This window comes from Micropterus salmoides, unplaced genomic scaffold, assembly GCF_014851395.1.
Source record: "Micropterus salmoides isolate LMB-PRFRI ecotype aquatic unplaced genomic scaffold, ASM1485139v1 Ms_hic_scaffold_16, whole genome shotgun sequence".
In the NCBI taxonomy this organism is placed as follows: domain Eukaryota; kingdom Metazoa; phylum Chordata; class Actinopteri; order Centrarchiformes; family Centrarchidae; genus Micropterus; species Micropterus salmoides.
In genome coordinates this window covers 9,594,002-9,616,921 of record NW_024040707.1, presented here as the reverse complement: position 1 = coordinate 9,616,921, position 22,920 = coordinate 9,594,002, and the positions used below count along the sequence as shown (strand labels likewise).

The 22,920-nt window shown below is 40.3% G+C and overlaps 3 protein-coding genes across 6 annotated transcripts; 1 reads left to right on the top strand and 2 right to left on the bottom strand.

Moving 5' to 3' along the window:
* The first annotated feature begins 1,241 nt into the window (after positions 1-1,241).
* fkbp1aa (FKBP prolyl isomerase 1Aa) lies at positions 1,242-3,205 on the top strand. Its single transcript, XM_038722296.1, has 5 exons — positions 1,242-1,387; positions 1,482-1,529; positions 2,093-2,205; positions 2,360-2,536; positions 2,780-3,205. The coding sequence occupies exons 1-4, from the start codon at positions 1,351-1,353 to the stop codon at positions 2,489-2,491; spliced, it is 330 nt and encodes a 109-aa protein (XP_038578224.1). The 5' UTR covers positions 1,242-1,350; the 3' UTR covers positions 2,492-2,536; positions 2,780-3,205.
* A 245-nt stretch (positions 3,206-3,450) lies between these two features.
* Positions 3,451-10,527, bottom strand: LOC119905354 (syntaphilin). The gene is made up of 5 exons (XM_038722295.1): positions 10,205-10,527; positions 8,151-8,266; positions 7,914-8,045; positions 7,299-7,448; positions 3,451-7,067 (listed from the first exon to the last, which is right to left on the bottom strand). The coding sequence occupies exons 2-5, from the start codon at positions 8,192-8,194 to the stop codon at positions 5,819-5,821; spliced, it is 1,575 nt and encodes a 524-aa protein (XP_038578223.1). The 5' UTR covers positions 8,195-8,266; positions 10,205-10,527; the 3' UTR covers positions 3,451-5,818.
* Positions 10,528-11,746: 1,219 nt separating this feature from the next.
* On the bottom strand, positions 11,747-21,747 carry rad21l1 (RAD21 cohesin complex component like 1). 4 transcript variants are annotated; one of them, XM_038722290.1, is made up of 14 exons: positions 20,794-21,747; positions 20,231-20,396; positions 17,799-17,928; positions 16,676-16,775; positions 16,223-16,326; positions 15,501-15,608; positions 14,307-14,408; positions 13,904-14,002; positions 13,447-13,676; positions 13,284-13,365; positions 12,980-13,149; positions 12,775-12,885; positions 12,441-12,515; positions 11,747-12,032 (listed from the first exon to the last, which is right to left on the bottom strand). In XM_038722290.1, the coding sequence occupies exons 2-14, from the start codon at positions 20,372-20,374 to the stop codon at positions 11,850-11,852; spliced, it is 1,638 nt and encodes a 545-aa protein (XP_038578218.1). In that variant the 5' UTR covers positions 20,375-20,396; positions 20,794-21,747; the 3' UTR covers positions 11,747-11,849. The 4 variants fall into 4 exon arrangements, with proteins under 4 accessions (XP_038578218.1, XP_038578219.1, XP_038578221.1 ...); XM_038722291.1 differs by having other exon boundaries at positions 20,906-21,747; XM_038722293.1 differs by having other exon boundaries at positions 13,004-13,149; positions 20,794-21,743.
* Between the last annotated feature and the right edge of the window lie 1,173 nt (positions 21,748-22,920).

The following is a 22,920-nucleotide window of genomic DNA, read 5'->3' as shown; positions in this document are numbered from 1 at the left end:
CAGTTTTGGCTTAGGTCATATAGAGTTGTTTGTGCATGTAGCCTACTGAATGAACAAATTGTTGTGAGATACACTGAAGGCTGCATCGGTACCCTGTCACACCCTTTTTCGTTATTAGGCCTTTGTCATTGCAGGCATTTTGACTTGTCATAACAGGAAAAGCACAGGTGTAACTAACAATAATGATGGATCTGTTCCATTTATGTGTACAGTTGATTCCATATCAGTGAACCAGCATGCATAAAACAGAGCCTTGTAAGTGGAATGGGATATGGCATTTTGTTATTTAAACTATGCCCTTAGGCTGTGCCATGTCAAAATGTCTAAGAAAAAAATCTGTTGATTGGCTGATAGACAGATGGATTATCAGACAATGGGCCCCTGGGCACAGACATGACATCTGTAGTCATTTTAGGTCTTTTTGTAGTTGTTTTGAGTCTTTCTGTAGTTCTTTTAAGGGTTTTTGTAGTTGTTTTTAGTATCTTTGTAGTTGTTTTACATCTCATGTAGTAATTTTAAGTCTATTTGTAGTTGTTTTGCATCTCTCTGTAGTCATTTGGAATCTTTTTGTAGTCGTTTTAAGTCTTTCTGTACTAGTTTTGAGTGTTTTTGTTTTGCATCTCTCTGTAGTTGAGTCTTTTTGTAGTAATTTTGAGTCTCTTTGTAGTCATTTTGCTTCTTTTGTGTGTCTTTCAAGAACTGTTAACAATCACTCTAAAGAGAGGCTATAGTCCAAGGTCCCCTCCATTTGACTAATCCTTCCGTGCTCTCAGGAATTGTAGCTTTTTCTTTAATATTAATGAATGTACGTTATTTATATTATATTTTAGTATTAAAGCTATTCATTATTTTAATGGTTTATTTTTAAACTGAACTCATGCACTGTACAGTAGCCTACTCGCCTGAAATGAAACTGCTCCATCGTTGGTTTTATATAGATTTTTCCTGCTCACCACAGGACAAGTAGTCTAATTGTGTTTTTCCTGGCAGCTTGCAGAAGGCTACAGAAGCCCCTAAAATCATATTACTCAGTAACGAAACATTAGGCTAACAACAGATGTTGGCATGAAGACCTTCACAATGCTTTCAATTAATCTGTCATTTCTTGTCATTTCCCCGCGGTGCAGTGTCACACACGCTATAAAACCATTGCTTGTTTGGATTGACGTTTAGTTTTCCAACATGACAGCAATTATTGTGTTTTTGTAAATATAATAATGCCTCAATAGCCAATTGGTGCGTTTTGGTTTTTCCCATCTATGCCCACCCGCTCGGCAACAGGCCGCCCCTGCCTCCTGCTTCCGCTCGCATTGTAGGGTAGTTGAGAGGAACGATCCTGAAGAGCGAAAAATGGGAGTAGAAATTGAGACCATAACTCCGGGCGACGGTGGGAATAATCGGCTTTGTTTAACAGCGTAATATTTTATTTCATTCACAGGAGTGCATGCTTCATTATTACACACGCTTTTTTCTATTTTCAGGACAGACATTCCCGAAGAAGGGGCAGCGCGTCGTGGTGCACTATGTCGGTGAGTGTGGAGGCTGGACTGATGCCGAGGCTAAGTTACTGAATGGAGCTGAAAAACTTGATGTTTTCGTTTGAGCCAACGTTAACTTAACGCGTCATGTAACGCTCGCTGTTAGCGGCGTGAAAGCCTGCTGTTTGCGTGAAATAGTGGACCAAGTAGAACCTAGAAATCAGCTAACAGCGGTTGGTTGTTGGTCGGTTTGGGCTGGTTAGCATTTCAGCTAGCCTCCAATGCCCTGTTCAACAAATTGCTTGTTGTTGTCGTGCGGCTAACATCAGCCAAGGTGATGTGAGAGCCGGACATTTCTCCCTAGCTTGTACTATTTGCTCAATAATTTGAATGGACCCATCATTATTTGAGGTGTTTAGAAGGACTGGAGAGACTGTCGAGCTAACGGGACCGTAGCTGCTGTCAGTCAGCCAGCCATCTAACGTTAGCTAACATGCTAACGCTAGCTAGCTCTCAGTTACCGTTAGAAGGCTGCTTGGCAAAGGAAAGTGGGTCTCGCCAACAAACCAAGCTGATCGCTAACTGGCTTCTCTGTCTCTCTTGGTTTTTATCAGGCACACTGGCAGATGGAAAAGTGTTTGACTCTTCGAGGTCCCGGGGGAAGCCGTTCAAATTCAAGATTGGACACCAGGAGGTTATTCGTGGTTGGGAAGAAGGAGTAGCCCAGGTGAGGAGCTGGGAGTCACCTGGACATAGCTTATTAGTAGACATTATACCCGTGTTATCATACAGTTTGTCTTATAAATGCTAGCTGCTTTGTGCACGACTTAATTTAATAGCAACAGCAATATAAGTACATTTTTTCCCGATCCCCTTCACAGATGAGTGTAGGTCAGCGGGCAAAGCTGATTTGCTCACCAGACTTTGCCTATGGCAGCAAAGGGCACCCAGGGATCATCCCACCAAACGCCACTCTCACCTTCGATGTGGAGCTGATCAGTCTGGAAGCCTGAAACTTGTGCACTCACTTTGTTTGTAATTCCACTCAAAATTTCAGGGTGAGAACTTAATGACTATGTGCATAATGTACTCTGTAGATGGGATAGTTTTGTAGCTTTTAAAGTAATATTTGGGCTGTTATTCCTTTTATCACCTCAGCTTGCATTTAATTTCTACACATGTACAATGACTATACATTTAGCCTTGACCCCAGTGATGTTTAGAGATTTATTGGTATGTGAGTAACAAGCTTTAGTCCTGTCTTGCCTCTCCCCTTTAATCGCAACACTTTTTTCTTGCAGGTTGACTCCTATCTCGGGAACATGGAGAAGAAATGTTAACAGATGATTCCTGCTCTTGATCCCTGCATAGGACCCATGTCTATAGCCTCACTAGTTCACTCTCCTTTCCATTTCAATACAAATTGTGTTATGTCACTTGCTTTAGAAAGTTATCCTCCATATTATACTTTAGATTTCATGCAGTAATAAGTCATAGGCCATCCCATCATCTATTTTGTCATATTCTGCTATGTATTTTTATGGTGATGTTTTGTTTTTTTATTTGACTTAAAATTGACAAACTATATCTGTCATCAGGACCAGGTTTTAGATAGGTGTCATGAGTATTTAATCAATCTCATTCCTGTGGCTCCGTGGCCTTTACACTAAAAATTGTATTGATTGCAGGTAATAATTGTTGAATAAATTGTTGTTTGACAAATGATATTTCTATGAATTACCTTTTGTGATACTAGTTATTGTGTTAAATTAGAAAAAAGTACGGAATACATTGTAACCAGGGATTCATGAATCAAGCACATTATTGCCATGAACAGCCTACAGGTCTCTGCAGGTGTAGGAATTTCTTTGTCTATACTGCAGCATCAATTCTTAATTTATAAGAGTAAAACAAATGCCTATCGCGAAAACATTTACAACTGGACATCATTTGTCTTGCTGATTGCTTGTAGAACTTTTTTTTTTTTTTTTTGCCAAAAGAAGGTGTTGTGTGAGAATTTTTTGGTGAAAGATTTCTAAACTTGCATGGTAAGTTCCACCACAAAGATTTGTAGGCACATCTTGGGGTTTGTGATCTTTATTTGAAGGAATTGTGTGTAACAAGCTGTGGATGTTGTAAAAGGTCTGTTTCTTACTCTAAACACATTAAAAGAGTAATTTTAACACAAACTTGCGATTTTCCTCCAGTTTGGATGATTGTACCTCACTCTTTAACCTTAGTATTCCCTTAAAACAGGCTAGATCCTCACGAATTTGCAAGTTATTTAATTATATTACAGCACACTATAATAATAAAAGTGAACAGGTAGAAGCATCATTTATTTTCCAAGAAGAGGAAACATCCAGTGTATTTTGCAATATTCTGTTGTTTCTTGTGCAATAATAGTACAATTGATCACAATTTCATTGCATGTACAGTACAAGCTGATGGAAGGTGTGGTTTTGTATTTTTGTATTTGAGTCAAGGCTATGCAATGAGAAGCACATGGAGAAACATTGAGGAATTGTGAACATGAAGGGAATGTAGTTGCTCTGGAACCAAAGTCTAAGAAATTGAAACTAAGGACATGGGAGTTCAAACACTGAAATATGCGCTGTTCCAACCACAGATAAATTACACATTTTGTTTTCCATTGAAGTTTGAATTTGTACGGCTATTCTACCTTAAGCTGAATTGATTAAACAACCAGTGAAACCTAATTGGAAAGATCCCTGAAAGCTAAAACATTGCTATTTTTTTGCATAATAAGGCTGACATTGGTAACCATACACACTGTACATCATAGTTTGTAGTTACAATTGAGCAATTTCAATTCACACACAAAAGTGCCACTTGTAAGGTGTGCATTCACAACAATGATGCATGCTATACATCATTATTATAAATTGCAATACAGTGCTATGAAAGCAACCTACACTGACGTAAAGAATAACATTTCAAGTGTTAATCGTTACTTTGCTGCTGTGCAAATATCTTTTGTTTCTTGTAAAATTAGAAAATATATCCCTGTATCAAACACAGTTATCTCTTCACAAAATCATCCCAGGCTTTCATTCATTCAGCTGTGTGGATCACAATCTACTGTATGGTAAATCTTTATCTCCGATAACCTTTATAGAAATATGTAACGATAGATACATGGCCAGACAGTGGAAGTCAGACGCAGATTGATACCCTGCAATAAATTCTGTCCATTCTGAAAAGTTACATGCTCAGTGCCATGTTTTCTTTCTATTTACAGTTTGGCATTATCTCCATTATGTACATTTAGGATGTATACTACAGATTTATTCTTCACTTTCAGGTCATTAATACATTGTAGCTGCTTTTTAGCAAGACAAAGTAGTGTTAATGTCTGTACAGTTTAAACTCCCATGTTTTGTTTATTGGCAAAGGATCAATGATCTGTCTGTTCTGCACCTGAGTACTAGATTTGATCCACATGCTGTACTTTTTCAGAAGGTAAATCTTCCGACACCTTTGAACCATATTCAGTAATTTCAGTGGTGGGAATTACTTAAGTATAAAAATGATTGCCTTCCACTGTTTCTGGCCTGCACTCACTGTGCTCTGTAAATCTATTGTTTCTGAACAAGTCAGATAAGTACTGACTGTCCTTCATTTTTCTGATTTTGTGGGACTTTGATGCCAAAAATATGTCATGACCTTGACTCTCCCATTTCCTGTTAACAATTAAAAATAAGCGACAATTAAAAGAGCATTCAACGGGCAATCATTCAATTACTTCATAAAATAAACACACTATCTTTGCACAGAAGACTGCTCATCTAAATCCATGTAGGGGCTTTTTACTTCAAGCAAGAGAACCCAACCAAACTGTGGGCTACATGCAAATTCTAATAAAGAGAAAACCACTTAAACTGCAGGCAAAAGCGGCAAGGACAGTATATTTGAGTACTAAAATAATTCAATAATGTACAACTAATCCTTTGTTATCTAAGGCTCTCTAAGATCACAAAATCACAAGGGCATTATGTAAAATCTAGCAAAGAAAACTCCCGCACACTGTCCAACTTGAAAAAAAAATATATTGACACAACGTTTCGGTGCTAGACTTTCATCAGGCAAATGGTGTTACAAAGTGAGACGCCCAGCTACTTTTGAGTCACCTGTCCTTTCGCTATAAAGGTGCGAAGTTATTTACTGTTCTGGACATTATGTAAAATTAAAAATCTTATAGGACGAGATATCCAACACGGGGCAATAACCAAAATGTATTTAAGTCAGAATTGCTGTGAATCTGCTGTGCCTGCAGGGGTTGGGAGTTGTCCTGTCAATGGCAGAGGGAGCAGAAAGTCTCAGATTGGTGTTGTTCCATTAATGCTGGCAGGCCGCCGTCCCCTGCCGGCACCCCGGCGACGAAGTGAGTGGAGGGCCACAGCACAGCAACCTCTCAGTAGGGAGCCAATGTGATATACTGGCAAGACTTCCTGTGGCCCCCCTCGACACAGCCATGCCATGGTTGGGACAACTGGCATCGCCAAAGCCAAAAGATCTACAAGGAAGTAGCGGCTCCAGTGGCAGGGCTGAGGGGGATACCCGTCTTCATTTGTACCATCAGATTCATCCACATTGTCCTCTTCTATCTCCAGTACTGTAGCGTCCTGCCTCACTGGAAGTGGAGCTATAGGGTGGGGCTGGCAGGTGTGGGGCTCTACTGGCATCTTTGCTACCTCCAATGGTTTGTCGGGCGGTAGCAGCTCTACACTGTATGATTGCTTCGGAGGGGACACATGAGGTAAAAACGATGGACATGAATGTGGTTCTGTGGGAGTGATGTCTGCTGTGGCAAAAGAAATGACACTCAGTTCTTCCACGCCGCTTTCCTCACACAGCCAGGTCATGGTTGGACTGCAGGCCTGGGAGCGGACCTCTGGCTTCTTCTCTGATGCAGGAGTAGGGATAGGATCAGTGGCAGGGACGGCAGCAGTTGTCGCTGTTAGTGGGGCCTCCTCTTGAGGTAAATGCAGGAACAAGTGATGATGGGGGAGGTAGGTGTGGCCACTGCACTTGCAGCTACTACTGAGAGTGTGGCAGGAGTGTGAGATTGGCAACACCGCCCCCCCACTGTACAGCCTTTCATAGGTGGAAGACCGTGGCACAGTTGGGGGACCTCGGATGTGGCCCTGTGGTGGCAGCTGCTCTGATAGGAGGGCTGCCTCCAGGAGCAGGTGGGTTTGTCCTGCTGGGCGAGATGCTCTGCTTGACTCAGGAACATTAGAGCTGTGCTCCAGCTGCAGAGCCTCGCTGCTCAGTCGGGTGTAGTTGGTGCTGCGGCTCAAAGTGTTAGCTGGGGAACAGCCACAGGAGCGAGACCTCCCCCCTGGCCGAGCTCCCTGCAACCCTGAGTATGGCTTGTGGTCATGGGGGTCTTGTTCACGGACACTCAGGTTGGACCTCACCGACTCAACCACCTCATGAAGGTGCTGGATCTCTTTGCGGGCCTCTTTCAGGGCTAACTGGGCCTCTACACGATGACATTCCTCCTCTATCCAGTCTTCCTGCATCCTGTACAGTTGGGTCCTCAACTCATCTATTTCACAGTCTCTGACAAAGTATAAAAAATGAATGAATAGCAGATTTTCACTTTGCAGAGTTATTTCTCTTTTGTACAAATAAAGCATGGTAGTTTAGCAAATGGGACACCTAAAAAGATAAAAGATAAAGTACCACCACCACCAAACACCAAGGTACTTGAAATAACAAACATTCTTTATTGGTTACCACAAAGGCTGGCATCCCAGCAAAACATTAGAGTTGAAGGAGAAAAAGACTCACCTGTGTTGTAGTCTTTCTACATTGTCCCTCAGTCTGGCTCGCAGATGTCGTATACACACCTCCTTCTGTTGCAGAGGTGTAAGGTACTGCTCCGGGGTTGGAGGCCTGATCCCATGGTTGTCGCTGCACGCTGTGTGTTTTGCCTGACGCCTGAATCAACACATAGGCATGAAAAAAAGTAATTTACATAAAGAACCTCAATTAATCACACATGAGAACTGTAAATTCTGGTTAAGAAAAAAATGGTAGTGAATTGTGCAACACTTGTATTAGTAGATGTATGTACACTAGAAACAAATTTACCTTGTGCCAATCAAACTGCTGTTGAACACGCCCTTCTAATATTGTCCACCCCGATTTACATACGGTAGTGTAGTACGGAGTGGATGAGAGAAGCAGAGGGCTGCTGGAGTCTCAGCAGATAAACACCTACTACTGTATTGGCAAATCACAGCCTCCAGTCCACCTTACTTCAATGTCTTTAGGAAGTGTGAAGAAGAGTCTTGAGCATGAAAACTTAATAGAGCGAGATGTGGGATAGCTTCTCTGAACAATGAGATATTTTTGTCAACCTGCTTTTGAGAACATATTAAAATATTTTGATACATATCTCACCTTGGTGTACTCGGATACGTCCGGGCTGTAGGGCTGCCCTCTGGTGCCCTAACCCGACCCGGGTAGGTGTGGGTACTGGATGTATCACTGTGGGAATACCGCCCGCTGCCACCACCAGTGCCCACTGAGCGCCTTGCAGGGAGAGACTTATTTTAAATACAGCAAGAAGTCACATTACCAAATATTGTATGTTTGCATCATTCTGAAACTAAAGGTTTGAGAAAGAGGGAACTTTACCTGCGCTGACCTGAGGAGGGCTTTCGACTCGGAGTGAGAGACATTGATGTGCAAGGGACCTGCAACCTCTCCACTGCTGTCTCTAGAGTGGGACGCTAGGAGCCCTTACAGCTGGACTGTAAAAACAGTTACATAAACACATTAGAGGCAAGTCCCAAATATTCCCAAATATTCCAAAACAACTGAAGGAAAATTAATCCCAAAGCAAAGAAAATGTCTTCTAACTTGTGGCATACTGTGTGTAGTCAAGTCAGTGACAATAGTCTAAGCCTAACCCTAATTAAAACAAATTGTCTAGGCCAGCAGGAAATAAAGCCTCCTTTCTATGTCGGCACAAAGGGGACACAGTGAGTTCACAGTCATTGCAGCTGCCTCTCTCTGAGCTGTATCCTCCCTGTCTGCAGTGCTGCAGATAAACATTATAAACCTTCACATTAACTGGACAAAAACAAAGAAAATCTGACATTTGGTGGCTGGTAGTCAGGATGGTCATCGTGGTCATTTCCTGCCTACAGAGAATTAAGAATTTCCCATTACTGTTAATAGGGCAGAGGTGGATTTGTGTAGGATTTAGGCTCATTGTCCTATAACTACAGGAGTCTACTGGGTCCCAACATCTTGTGTTACTCTCTAAAATCAGAATTTAAGAAATAGTCATAAATCCAAAGTCCTCCAAAGCACGCCTTTTTCTGTTTCAAAGCCCTCTCCACACCACCTTTCCTTTACAGCTGGATGCTGAAACACAAATTCTGACTAGTGATCGAGTATCGAAAAAGAACATTAAAAGTTTTCTTTTGCTTGGTCAGATTTTTAGGCTTATTTACATATTCTTTGATCAGATATTTCTGAATCTCAACTTTATACTGTATTCTATTTGGGTAGCCTAAATATGTTTATTGTATCAAACAATGAGCAGTTTATTATATATAGTGTTAAATGAAAACGTGTTTATATTCCCCAAAGTTAGGCATCCTATATGCACTGGTATCAATAGCCAGCCCTAGTCCTTTATATGTTGCTGTGAAAGCTGTCAAATTAAAATTTAAATACTTCAATTACCCTGTAACATTTTACTGAACTTTAGATTCACAGAAGAAACCCCACATGACCTCAGTGGCCTAAATGGTAGCTATGTGCTCCTGCTTAAAATGAAAAAGTATTTTTTTTTTCTCAATATCAGCAAAAGGATGAGCACAAAATGTTATCTTTCTTCAAAAGCCCCATGTCATCATCATGCAGCTCTGTAAACCTTAAGGAACCTGCTGATCTAGGCCGAAAATATACCTGCTGTTGGACAAATCTTTGTAGTGGCAGCAGACACAGCAGACCTGTAACTCTACTGTCAGTGAAAAACAGTGTCAACTAAACAGAAGTACATTCATTTAGCCCTATATTTAAATTCTAGGACATTGAGACAGGAGATCTCACCTCTTTCTCTTCTGTCTGCGCAACAAGTGTCGAGCACGTTATTGCTGAGAAATACGCAATCACCTTACGTAAGTGAGAGTATCGGCGTTTACTGTGGTGGCGAGCATCTTACAGTAGGTGGATGAAACTGTAGCCTACTTAAAGCAGCACTTAGACATGGAAATGAGACGATGATGCCAGGAGGTTTCAGGATATCAGAAGGTGCGGGGATGTTGCGTTATGTCCTTGAATAATCATTATGGCATTAGCTCGCTGGATTTTCTCACATCTGTCGCCTACAATAAAGCAGTTAGATAAGCAGGCAGGTGATGATTTATGCAAGAGCAAAAAAAAAAAAAAAGAGAGAAAAAAAGGAAAAAAAGCTAAAAACTCATCACTGATTTTCTTAGCCTGCTGACTGCTGAGAGCTCCCTAAACAGGACATCTAGCACCCCGGCAGACTTTCCACAAAGGAAAACGCAGACCGGCCGCTTCTGATACAAACAGCTGACTAACAAAGTCTCAGCTGTGTCCTACATATGGTTACTTAACAAGGATATTACCGGTTGTCTCAATCTCGAAACAAACGTTCGTGGTATTCACACAAAACACCGACACAGGCTATACTAAGAATGATAAAACACTACCATTTCGGCAGGTGGAAGATGCGCATCGTAGAAAAGCCTCGGTTCCCGCCAGACTTGATGGTCGCTGAACAGTCCCCGGTGGCAACAGGAAGAAAAGATGTTGCTGATGCTGCTGGGAGTCCATCCTGCAGCCATGAAGCTCGGAGATGAAATGAGGCAACTGCGTCTGCTGCATCGGTGCTTCTTAAAGTGACAGTGAGGGATAATAATGCTTCATTTGTCAGGACTTAACAGCACATTAAGTTTTGTTTGACTACGTTTTCACGGCAGGGATAATATTGACTGCCAGGTTAACCGTGGTTTAGAAACCTCCATTCAGTCCGTCCCTGACTGGAGGCAGGAGGGTGATTCTCCAGCTTAACTGGTACACCATGTACACTAAAACACCTTCAGATGATGGATGAGTGTGTCAGAGAGTAGCATACTATTCACTGACTAATGCAAGCCAGATTAAAGTTTGTTCCTTTAAAATAGAAATACATACAAACCCACATCCATTTATACTTTAATAACATAAGCCATAACAGGTATTTACAATTTCAGGAAAAACACACATTTAATATGGCTTTTTACATAATGAACTCCAAGAACAAGTGGAAAATGGGATTTTCAGTTTAGTAAAGTAATTCCTATGCCTGTAACCTATTTTGCTGAATGTGTGTTGTCAGGCCTGCATTGAGCACAGAATAAAATGGATGACATACAAATTCTGACCAGCAGTAGGAATATAAATACATATAATTCAATTTGAGTCTATTATCACTGTATAATTTAACATTAGTCCCTCCATTCGTTACTAAAGAACAGCTCAGTACTGTACAGAAGTGAGTACTCAGTTTTCTGGATTTAAGCTGCAAGCAACAAAACAAAAAAAACATCAAGAATATCTAGACCACAAGCATGAAGAATATATGGTGAATATATGATTTGAGTAACATATCCCAAACTTCATTATATAAAATATACGTAAAATCAATCTTTCTAAAACTAGAAAAATGTATACAAGTAAATGTATCGTGTGTGTTTCATATAGATGTTCATCCATTAACACAGAGAACAATGTTAAATTGCCAATAATCAATGCACTTTAAAGCAGTAATTTGCTTAGAACGAAATGTCATTTTCACAAGGGATTACATATAGTAAGGGTAGTTCTTAAAATCCTGTGTTTAGAATAAATAGAAGAGGGACTGGTGTAAAACACTAACATGCAGGAAATGTCAGTTCCTAAAGACCGCAAGAATAACTGCAGAACATCAGATGTTACTGATATGAAATATTTGTTAGATAAATTCTAAGGATCTTTTAGATCAGTTAATAAATTTAGGGTTGTGAAACCCATATCGGGTGTCAGATATTGTTTTATGTCAGAGGCCTAATAAAAACAGTCTGACTGACAAGTTTTAGATAAACTGCTCCTTCATTAATACCATATCCAATTTCTCACAAATGAAAAGTGCCAAGAACAAGCAAAAAGAATATATACATGTATAGAGACACACATAAACATACTAATGTGTGTTACATATAATTAATAAGTTTTTACTAGTTAGCCCAGAAACCCATTTGATTTTTACTCTGGGACACTGACATAGAAACACAAACGTGCTATTTGAGCATGAGGCAGATCAAGTTTTCTGTTGTACTAATCATAGAACTTGGGTCCAGGTGTGGCAAAGATGTCCTCATACGGTGCGCTCTGGTGCAGGTGAAGAGCTTTTTGTTTTTTCAGGATAAGGAGACAGAAGAAAGTGGTTGCAGCCTGTGAGCGAGTCCCTCCTTCGCAGAGTGCCTCCAGGCTGAACGTGGTGTCTCTGTTGCCCTGGCTCTGCCAAACAAACATACAAGAAAATTTAATTTCCCAACATTATCCCTAATCCTGCCACGGCCTTCTTAACTTTAAATCCCTGCGCACTGTGACTATAGATTTTTATCCGCCATTCAATGTCCAGTAGAGCAGGGACACTGCCTCACACGGAAATAACAGTCCTGTGCCATGACCATGCACGCTTTACAAATATATACACACATATATACACACACATACATTATCTATCTATATCTATCTCTCTCTCTCTCTCTCTCTCTCTCTCTCTCTCTCTCTATATATCTATATATCTCTATCTATCTATCTATCTATCTATCTATATATATATATCTCAACAGCTATATGAAAGATGGGGTAGTTTGTGTTACTGCGATTCTAATACCTGCACATTTATTTTTAGGTCCTTACTTTTAGAGTGTTCAGAAGCTTCTGTGCACGCCTGCTTATCTTCTTCTCCTCAAAGTCCTGGCTGTCCAGCATAGACTGCAGGTTAGAAAGAGACCATATTTCAGTCAGTGATGCTGGGCACATATCCAAGGCAGCCTGGGAAATTAAAACCTGCCATCTGGAAAACGCTGATATATTTTATCTAGTAGCTTGTCAACTAAACCAGCCATTTTTCCAGATAACCGTCCATAAATTAGTTCACTTCCATTCCAAAGAGGCAGCCAGTGGACTTCGACAGAATATAATTCCTTGCACTTGTTTTTATTTGTAACTGTGTGTGTGTGTTCACAGGCACCTGAGTGTGGAGGGAAGTTGACTGAGTTTCCTGCTCCATGAAAGATGTATGAACAAACATGGAGTCTTCTGACGGAAGTTCAGGCTGAGTAAACGCCGACCTGTTTTCATTCTGACAGACACAAATTGCAGATATTAAAAACAAAGATTAAAAAAAGGTGACAGAGCATCATGAATGAGAATTACACCTTTTTACATGTACTTACCTTCTCCTCACATGACATACTTACCTCTGCGAGCTCGGGGTAATTCTCATGTTGACTGTCATTAATGGCATCAATGATTGTCAATTCAGCGTTGTGTGTTTTTTCAGGATCTATTGATGAATCCACTGGACTGGCGTTGTCTGTGGTGAGTGCACTTGTGTCCCTCTGAACTATACAAGACATAATAATGCAGATGTTATGTAACAAAAGGCATATCAGGAGAGGCATGACAGATGGCAACAACAAGGATACATTAAAAATAGTGAGATTATTTCTCTCCCTGCTTGATTAAGCAAGTTCCTACCTTCTTGTCCACCCTGGCGTATCACCTCAACCTCATCACACACACCAGAATATTTCACCTGGAAAATACTCTTGGCAAAAAGCTGCAAAACATTATTTCCAAATTGAAAAACTCAGTTTTCATAATAAAGACCAACATTGCTCGGATTTGCTCATATATTTACCTCAAGTATTTGTGGAGATACTACAGTGGAACATGGCTGTGCAAAGAGTTTGTCTGCACCACCGCTCTCCTTCCAATGCATGAGCTGCAGGGTTGGTGGGGCCATGTCCAAAGGGGCGACCAGATCTGAGTAGTCAGAAAGCTGGGCTCTGATGGATTCATTGCTCAGCTCTTTAGTCTGGTCCACAACCAACTTGCGTTTCCTTTTCCCCCTCTTCTTCTCAGAGTTTGCTGAAAAGAAACAGTAGAAGGTCATAAGAATGCTTGCCTACTGTGTGTGTGACAAGGAATTGACACCGGGTCAACTGTTTTGTCACAAGTTTTTGGTTTGGCTCTCTTGGCGGTTTCAGGGGGGTGATTCCAGCTCTTGCGGCAGTATCTCAATAAATGCTTGCATAATATACAGTACATTTGTGAGTGGAAGGAAAACAGTGTGAGAGTTGTTTGGTTGTGCCTACGAGTGATGGCCACAGGTTCAAGGGCAAAGGCCTCCGCCTCATTAGCAAGCAGGGTGGTCTGATTCAGTGTAGGGGTCTCCACCTCCATTTTGTCAGCATCTGGAAAACATGGAGTCTATTTTGAGTTTTAAAATAAGTCTGAATGCAAATTTACTGTACTGTGCTGAATGACAAGCAAAAACATAACACCACTATCAACTGGTGCTGCTATACCCTCAAAACAAACCCTTCACATCACAACCCAGTTGAAAATTCAAATGGAGGTGTTTAATAATACAAATAATAATATAAATAAACATGGTGGTTGAGGTGAGTCCCCCCCACTACACTGTGAAGCGCTTTGAGTATCTATGATAAAGCGCTATATAAATGTAATTCATTATTAATACAGTTACAGTATTACCTTGTTGATAATTGACTGTAGAGATCTCTGGATTTTCATTATGAGGCTCTTCTGGGATTAAGTCGGTGGACTCAATGTGATCACTGGAGTTTGTCAGAAAGTCTACAGGGTAATCAATAAAAGAATCAATCATCTTATTTTCTTTTTAAAAAGCAGTAAAAGGATCATCATTGATATCATAATGCCAATGATTTACAGTAGAGTGTTGTAGTATTTGAGTATAATGTAGTGTAGATGATTTTCTTACTACAAAGCAATATTACTGATGAATGAGAAAAAAATTATATATATTAGATTATTATTCACTGGTTATCAAGAACTACTGATCAGTCAGGCCCTATTGTGTCTTAGGTGATATTAATTTTTTGTGTCCCAATTCAGAGGCCAGATCCTTTAAAGATACGGCCCATAAACACTGGTCCTTTGGAGGACGCAAAGGCCAGGGAGAATTTATGCTTAATCCCCAAATGAGACAGTCTAGCCTCACAGAAACCCAACCTAATGGTGTGCTTGTGCAATCCCACTCAACTTGTGAGGTCAAATATTTCACAGTTTATGACCAGGACATTGCTCTTAAACTGCCTGACAAACTGCAAACACCACTGGGAAACTGGGGCAAGTTCCAGGATACCTTTATATGATTTTACAGTATGAGTTGGGACTTTTAACTGAACTAAAAGAAAATAAATCCAAATAACTTATCAATCCATAACATCCATAACATATCCAGGCGCTTCACAAGAACAAACTGTGGAAAATTTTCAGTGTTATGATGTAATTGATCTACACAGGCTGACTTGGAGGATCCAGCCCCTGAACTGGGACATAGCTATCTGTTGTGTTGAAATTACTCGAGTCATTTCCCTCAATGTTTCAGATGGGCCACTTTTCAACTGTGTATACAAACATTACAGCAACAGCTTTTTCCCCAATAAACCTACATCTAGAAACCCACCTGTTTTTGTCTGTTCAAACTTATGCAATCCGAGTCAAAATTACATCTTCATAATACTGTTTATTGTTGTAAAATGCATTATAGTCTGACATGGTATTTGTCTAGTTTGGTTAAAGTTAGTTAAAATCCAGTATTAACAACAGCAAAGTCAAAAACACATGGATTGTTTTTTCAGTGTATGTTGTTCTTTGGGTTAAAATATGGCAAAAATGTATCCTGATAAATTCTGCTCCTACTACCGAGTAGGTCGAACCCTTTATCCTCATCCCCAAAAGCGTCTCCATGTTGAGCCAGGCTCTGGAAGCTCATATCCATCAGAACATTATGGTGGCTCTGGGACTCATCTCCTACCCATCAGAGCACACAAAGGGAGGGGGAAGAAAATGCAAAGTCAGTATGAGATGTCAGGTCTGCAAAGAAAACCATGTTTTAAAAGAGCAAGGTTATAGTTTTGTTATTGTCAACAAATACCATTAAAATATCAAAAATAACAATACACTAGTCTCTCAGTGCATTCAGACTTCCACACCCTGTGTGTGGAACACATTCAGTCCTGCTGCAGATATAATCTTTAAAAACTAATTTCCAAAAAAGCTGGGGTCTGTAGGTCTTTTTACTCAGCCAGTAGAAAATCATGTTGTAGGGGATTATTTCAGCTATGGATTTGGTACACTAGCAAGTATTTACTGCAGCAGTACCTTAATTCATTGTAATGAATAAACATGTCCACCAGTGACATGGTGTGGCTCATTTATGTGTTTGCAATTTTTGGACCAGAATGGTGGCACAGAGCATAAGCTCTATCAAGCTTTGACTACACAGAAAATACTTGTAAGTAGAATCAATTCATTATTGGTTTTGGTCTTTTCTTCTAGTACAAAGGTTTGATAAACAAGACAAATGGCAATAATTCACTTAAAATTGGGAAGTACCATAACATGAGATAAAAATTGCTTATTACCAAAATCTGCCAAGTTCAGAAAGCCACTTCCAAAATCCTCTTTCAGAGTAATTTCTTCTGATCGACACTGGTTCAGTGAAAAGTGGTCCACGACATCTATGTTACTGGTGTCCCGGTATGAAAAGAACATAGTGTGGACACAGACAGAATACTTATTCATGAGGCTTAAAGAAACAATAGGCGATCAAAATGTCAATGAAAGGATTAGCTTTGCTTCCAGAATTAAAAACACAAAATGAAAACTTAATTTGTCATGTCAAGCATCTTTTCTTAAAGACTACTCTGTAAATAAAAATGTATTAAAACAGGCCTACGTTTTCAATTGGGGCTATTAGAGAAGCTCAAAAATGCTGAAAGTTTTGCTGTGACTTAAAGTTTTTATATTACATTTGTGAATAAACCTGACTGTGCCTTTTCAATTGCATGTCTCAAAGAAAGAGGAGAAAAGAGTACCTTGGGTGCGGCAGCTGGACATCGAAGGCGGTGAAATCTTCGATCAGGGTAATTGCTTTTAGTGTTGCCTCGAGCCCCTCCTCGGGCATATCTGTCTGACCTGATGTGTTGAGAAAAAGAAAAAAGGCAAACAATACAAACATGTACTGCATTTAGAACTAGAAGAGGTAAGAACAGCACCCAACTACAAAATAATAACATAAATTACAGGCAGTATGGTACTAACAGGTCATATTAAGTAGACATCGGAATGTATAGTTGAAATCTTCAAGCTCTTACACATAAGTACTTGTTCGCCGAGCTACAGTAGTATACAAATTCAGAGATGCTACCTTCTTAACCTCCTTGTTGGGTTAAAGTATGTTTTAGCTGCAGAAAAGTATGCCTGCACTCTGGGACTGTTTAGTCTGTGTGATATTGTTCATTAAACAAATCATAAAGGCAGATAACATTCTTGCATAGAGCACCTTCCTTCCCAAAAATGTTATTTAAGTAATTATGTCTATATCACCCTCTGGTGGTTGTCCTCATTGGGAAAAGTATTTACATTCAGTTGCCAGTTTATTAAGTACACCTAGCTAAAACAAATGCAGTTTAACACAACAATCCTGCAATAAATCCTACTTTAATGAAGGTAGCAAAGTTCAGTTTTTGTTGAAAATGTTTAAGAGCGGGGTTATTATCATTTTGGAGAATGTAGATTGCAGTGCTGTTGAACTGTTATTGTCTGTTATTTAGCCTACGCTAATTTATATAAATAGGGTAGGCAAAATAACAGAAACATGTCAGGTTAACACAATTCAGCAATGCCACAAACTAAACTGAGCACAACATATTCAGCATGACAGTGACAGTATTAAACTGCATTCAGCTTTTGGCCTTATTTATGGAAGAAATGGAGTCAAATGTGCAAAAGTACACATTAAGTATTTTGCATTTTACAATGTTGCTCGTTTCCCTTTAATTAATCCTTCCAGTTGGCCAAAGTTGTAATTCCCTATCTTTATCAAAGCCTTTATTAACATTTATCACCACAGCCCAGTCAAACCCCTGTGGTGCCTTTATGTGTCACTACAATTTAAATACTAGTTGACACTGACAAAACAAACATAGCATATGTTACCTGGCCTGAATTCCATTTTAATTTTGACCAGGGCATCATTGCAGTCTGCAAGGAGATACTTGGCTTTTTTGGAGTAGATCCTGACCACACCAATGAGCAGATGACCAGATGTCCTCAAACCAATTTTCATCTACAAATACCACACATCCATCTCAGTCAGCACTCATACCTTAGATGTAAGATATTACATTATAATGTCTTGTCTATGAAGATTCTCAGTCATCCAGGTCATAGTTATCCAACGAGGGTTAAAATGAAGGGCAACTGGACTTGGTTGAAGATACTGGAAGACGTTTCGTCCCTCATCCAAAGGACTTCTTCAGTTCTGACTGACTGGCAGGGAAACTCAGCTATTTAACCTCAGTGGGGTCGTTGGCCCGGGTCATCGATACCGCTGGTTCGTTAGTGTTCCTTGTTGCTGTGACGACAGTCGTTACAGTCGTTGAGACTACCTGTGGCCAAGACTGAACGACCATCGTTGGTATCTTCACCTGAGGCCAATAGGTTACGTTTGTTGAGTTTCCTGGGAAGTGATGAAAGGACAGCATTGTAAGTGGGGGATAAGTGGTGGCGTAGACCCCCTCCCCTGTTCAATGACGGCTTCTCCACCCTGGTGTAGATGGCTTCCTTGACACCTCTTTCAAACCATCCATCTTCTCTGTCTAAAATGTGCACCTGGTGGTCCTCAAACGAGTGTCCTCTGTCCTTCAGATGTAAGTAGACTGCAGAGTCTTGACCTGAGGAGTTGGCCCTTCTGTGTTGAGCCATGCGTTTGTGTAGTGGTTGTTTAGTCTCCCCAATATACAGGTCTGTGCATTCCTCACTGCATTGGACCGCATACACTAGATTGCTTTTCTTGTGTTTGGGTGTGCGGTCTTTGGGGTGGACCAGCATCTGTCTTAGTGTGTTCTTGGGTTTAAAAAACACAGGGATGTTATGTTTGTTGAAAATCCTCCTGAGTTTCTCTGATACTCCAGACACGTAGCACCGAGCCACTGGTACAGATATGTGGACGACACCTGGGTCAAAATCAAAAGCCAGGAAGTGCAAGCCTTCTACAGAGATTCTACAGACAGAAGCATGGCTGTGCCATGGGCTCACCGGTATCCCCGATTGTGGCCAACATCTACATGGAAGAAGTGGAGAGTAAAGCCCTCAACTCCTTCAGAGGAATAGCACCGAGCCACTGGTACAGATATGTGGACGACACCTGGGTCAAAATCAAAAGCCAGGAAGTGCAAGCCTTCACAGAACACATCAACTCTGTGGACAGTAACATCAGGTTCACACGAGAAGATGTTCACAACAACAGTTTGGCCTTCCTGGACTGCGCTGTACACATTGAAGAGGACAGGAGCCTGCAGATTGGTGTTTACAGAAAACCCACACACACAGACCAATACCTACTCTTCGATTCACACCACCCACTGGAGCACAAGCTAGGGGTCATGAGAACACTGCACCACAGAGCAGAAAACATACCAACAAGCGCCCAAGCCAGAGAGAAGGAACAGAACCACCTGAAGGGGGCACTTACAGCCTGTGGATACTCTAAATGGACCTTTGTGAAAACAGCCACAAGATCCAAGAAGAACAAAACTACAGGGGAGGAGGAAAAGAAGGTCAAACGCAACAACATTGTGATTCCATACGTGTCTGGAGTATCAGAGAAACTCAGGAGGATTTTCAACAAACATAACATCCCTGTGTTTTTTAAACCCAAGAACACACTAAGACAGATGCTGGTCCACCCCAAAGACCGCACACCCAAACACAAGAAAAGCAATCTAGTGTATGCGGTCCAATGCAGTGAGGAATGCACAGACCTGTATATTGGGGAGACTAAACAACCACTACACAAACGCATGGCTCAACACAGAAGGGCCAACTCCTCAGGTCAAGACTCTGCAGTCTACTTACATCTGAAGGACAGAGGACACTCGTTTGAGGACCACCAGGTGCACATTTTAGACAGAGAAGATGGATGGTTTGAAAGAGGTGTCAAGGAAGCCATCTACACCAGGGTTGAGAAGCCGTCATTGAACAGGGGAGGGGGTCTACGCCACCACTTATCCCCCACTTACAATGCTGTCCTTTCATCACTTCCCAGGAAACTCAACAAACTTAACCTATTGGCCTCAGGTGAAGATACCAACGATGGTCGTTCAGTCTTGGCCACAGGTAGTCTCAACGACTGTAACGACTGTCGTCACAGCAACAAGGAACACTAACGAACCAGCGGTATCGATGACCCGGGCCAACGACCCCACTGAGGTTAAATAGCTGAGTTTCCCTGCCAGTCAGTCAGAACTGAAGAAGTCCTTTGGATGAGGGACGAAACGTCTTCCAGTATCTTCAACCAAGTCCAGTTGCCCTTCATTTTAACCCTCGTTGGATTATAATGTCTTAAGATACGTTTTGACAAGTTTTACCGTTGGGGAAATAATGTCTCTGATGGAGGTTTCCAAATTGCATTCAAATACATGGGCCTTTGTGAGTTTCCTTTCCCAGTGGGCTGCCAACCAAATTTTGGCTAGAGGGCCCCGCTTGGACGTGAAGAGCTGAGTGTAGAACATCACGCTGGAGTACCGAAGCTAGCTGTCACCGGTGACAAACACAACAAGGACAGGTTAACGCTCCTCCATGTATCTGCTAAATGCGGCAATGTTAATTTTTGCTGACATCGGAGTAACTTAGTAGAATGAGTAGTTAACTTAGCTGTTTAGTCAGTATACTGGTACTGCTATCTGAGCATGAACTTAGCAAACTTGTGAGGTCAAGGTCGGCTAACTAGCTAGCAGTGTTTGCTAGCGGTTGCTAACTAACGTTACATTGCAACTATAAAAGGCTAGTGTTTTTTTTAAAAAACATCACGGCGGTATGTCTTTTTACAGAGTTCACAATTTAGGTAGAAACATAAAGTTGGTAATTTAATTAGCTACACACAAGTACCGAGCTAGCCTGACAGCGGCATTAACAGAACAGCCTACGTTACCTTAACTTTGAAAGTGCCGCGTTTGGTTTTGATATTCGGAGCGTGCACAGCACCGCGAGGAGTAAACAACGACTTCCGCCCACAATAAAAAAAGAAAAGAGGAGTGACTGACCAACAGATGATTTTTGGGTCGGTAACGTTACGACTGGGCCGTAGACAGTGACATGAGAAAAGCGATGTTGTTCCCCCTCGGTCTGTATCTGACCGTTGGCTCAAGCTAACTGTTAACAATTGTTATGATTTCCAGAACCCCGTCTCCTCATGGCGACAACAACAGTTATGAAATTATATCGATTAAATGTTTACTCAGTCCTGTTAGATCCACTAACAAAATTGTCTCAATTATTTTAGGCTATTCATGACCTTCACATGCCAGAAAGCAACGAGGATGGGCTCAATCTAACTGCTGAAGAGGTAACTGGTAACGTTAACCTTACAGCTGAACCAGATTTCCAAAACTTAAACCTACTTATAACCATGTAAGATTAGAATGGGGGTTTATTAACCCTAAAAAAAAATTATATAATTAATAATATATTGTTCGTTATTACAAGTATCAAAAGAAAGGGAATTAAGGTAATTTGGTTACCACCAAGACTCTCTTCAGTGGTTTTATACACCTTAAATACTCTTAATTATTACCAGCTTTATATCAAATGGGCAGATTACAAAACGTAGATTTTGTAATTAAGGTATTTACCACAAACTTAGTAACTTATATTATTTTGAATAGTGTGGTATCCTAGGCTCCAAGCCCATGTTGTAGCTCCATCTTTAAAGCAGTTTCATCTGATTTGACAATCTGACAGCTGCTCATCTAAAAAACTTAAAGCCAGATACAAAAGGAAAAATAGAACAATTTGCTAAAATGATCATAATGTTGTGTGACTGCCACTAGATAGACTGATGTCAAGTTGAAATTCACACATGCCAGTTACAAATGTTAAACTAAAGCAGTCAATCATGATTACATGTTTTTGCAGGACATGATTCAATTAAAATCGGCAGAACCCCCCCCCCAATAAATAAATAAATATTTATACACTTATAAGTTGCTGTCACTTTAAAGGTCCTGCATACTAACACAGGTGTTTTCAATTATCCTGGCTGTTTAGACTTCTAGTCATGGTGGAAGTTGGATAGAGCTTCTGTTCCATCCATTAATCTTTGCTTTTTTTTGTCATACATGATAGTAAAACTAAAAAGTGTTGTGCTTTGGACTGCAGGTCAGATTAAACAATGAATTTCAAAACATAACTTTTGGTTCAGGGAAATAATAATGGGCAAGATGATTAATCAGTTCATTGATTGTAGTTGTGTGTGTATATATAGATATAAATGTATATTTTTCACAAGATCATAGGGTAATTAGTAGCTTGACTGAAAGTTGTTCCTCATGTTTTTCCATTTGCACACTGTAGAGGGCGTCAGGGTGTCAGCACATAGTCCATCACTGAGTATGTCAAACAGCAAATCTACCTCAACACACTGGCACAGGTTTTGCTAATTATTTTCTCGATTTATTGGTGATCTGTCTGGTTCTTTTTCTTTTTCTTTTACATTTCAACCAAAATACAAGATACTGTATCTAAAAAAAGCCAGTTGGTTTTTGACTGTGTCATTAAGTGCATTGTTTTGCACAATAATGTATTTCTCTGCAGTTATTGTGTATGGTTATGGTAAATGGCTAAGACTAAAAGTACAGCGGCAGAGTTGGGAGTTTAAAATTGTTTTGTAGCCTGACTTATACTGGTAAATAGTTAATTTACTAATTGAGTCAGAACAATAGAATACACTGTAATTTAGGTACAGTGTGTTATATGTATATATAATGCATTGTACACTGTACTGTGGGAAACAAACCCTTCCAGACTGTTCATATGAATTAGACATTAGTCATTTAAATCATCATACCAGTGGTTTAGCATATTTAGCAAATTAATGGGAAATTTCTTAATCATCTTTTAAAACATTGTCAGAACATTATTGTAGGGCTGCAACTAAAGGTTTCATTATTGATTAACTGATTAATATTATTTTTTTTTTTGATTAATTGTTTGGTCTACAAAATCTCAGAAAATAGTAAAAAATGCCCATCACAGATTTCTTAAAGCCCCACCTGATATG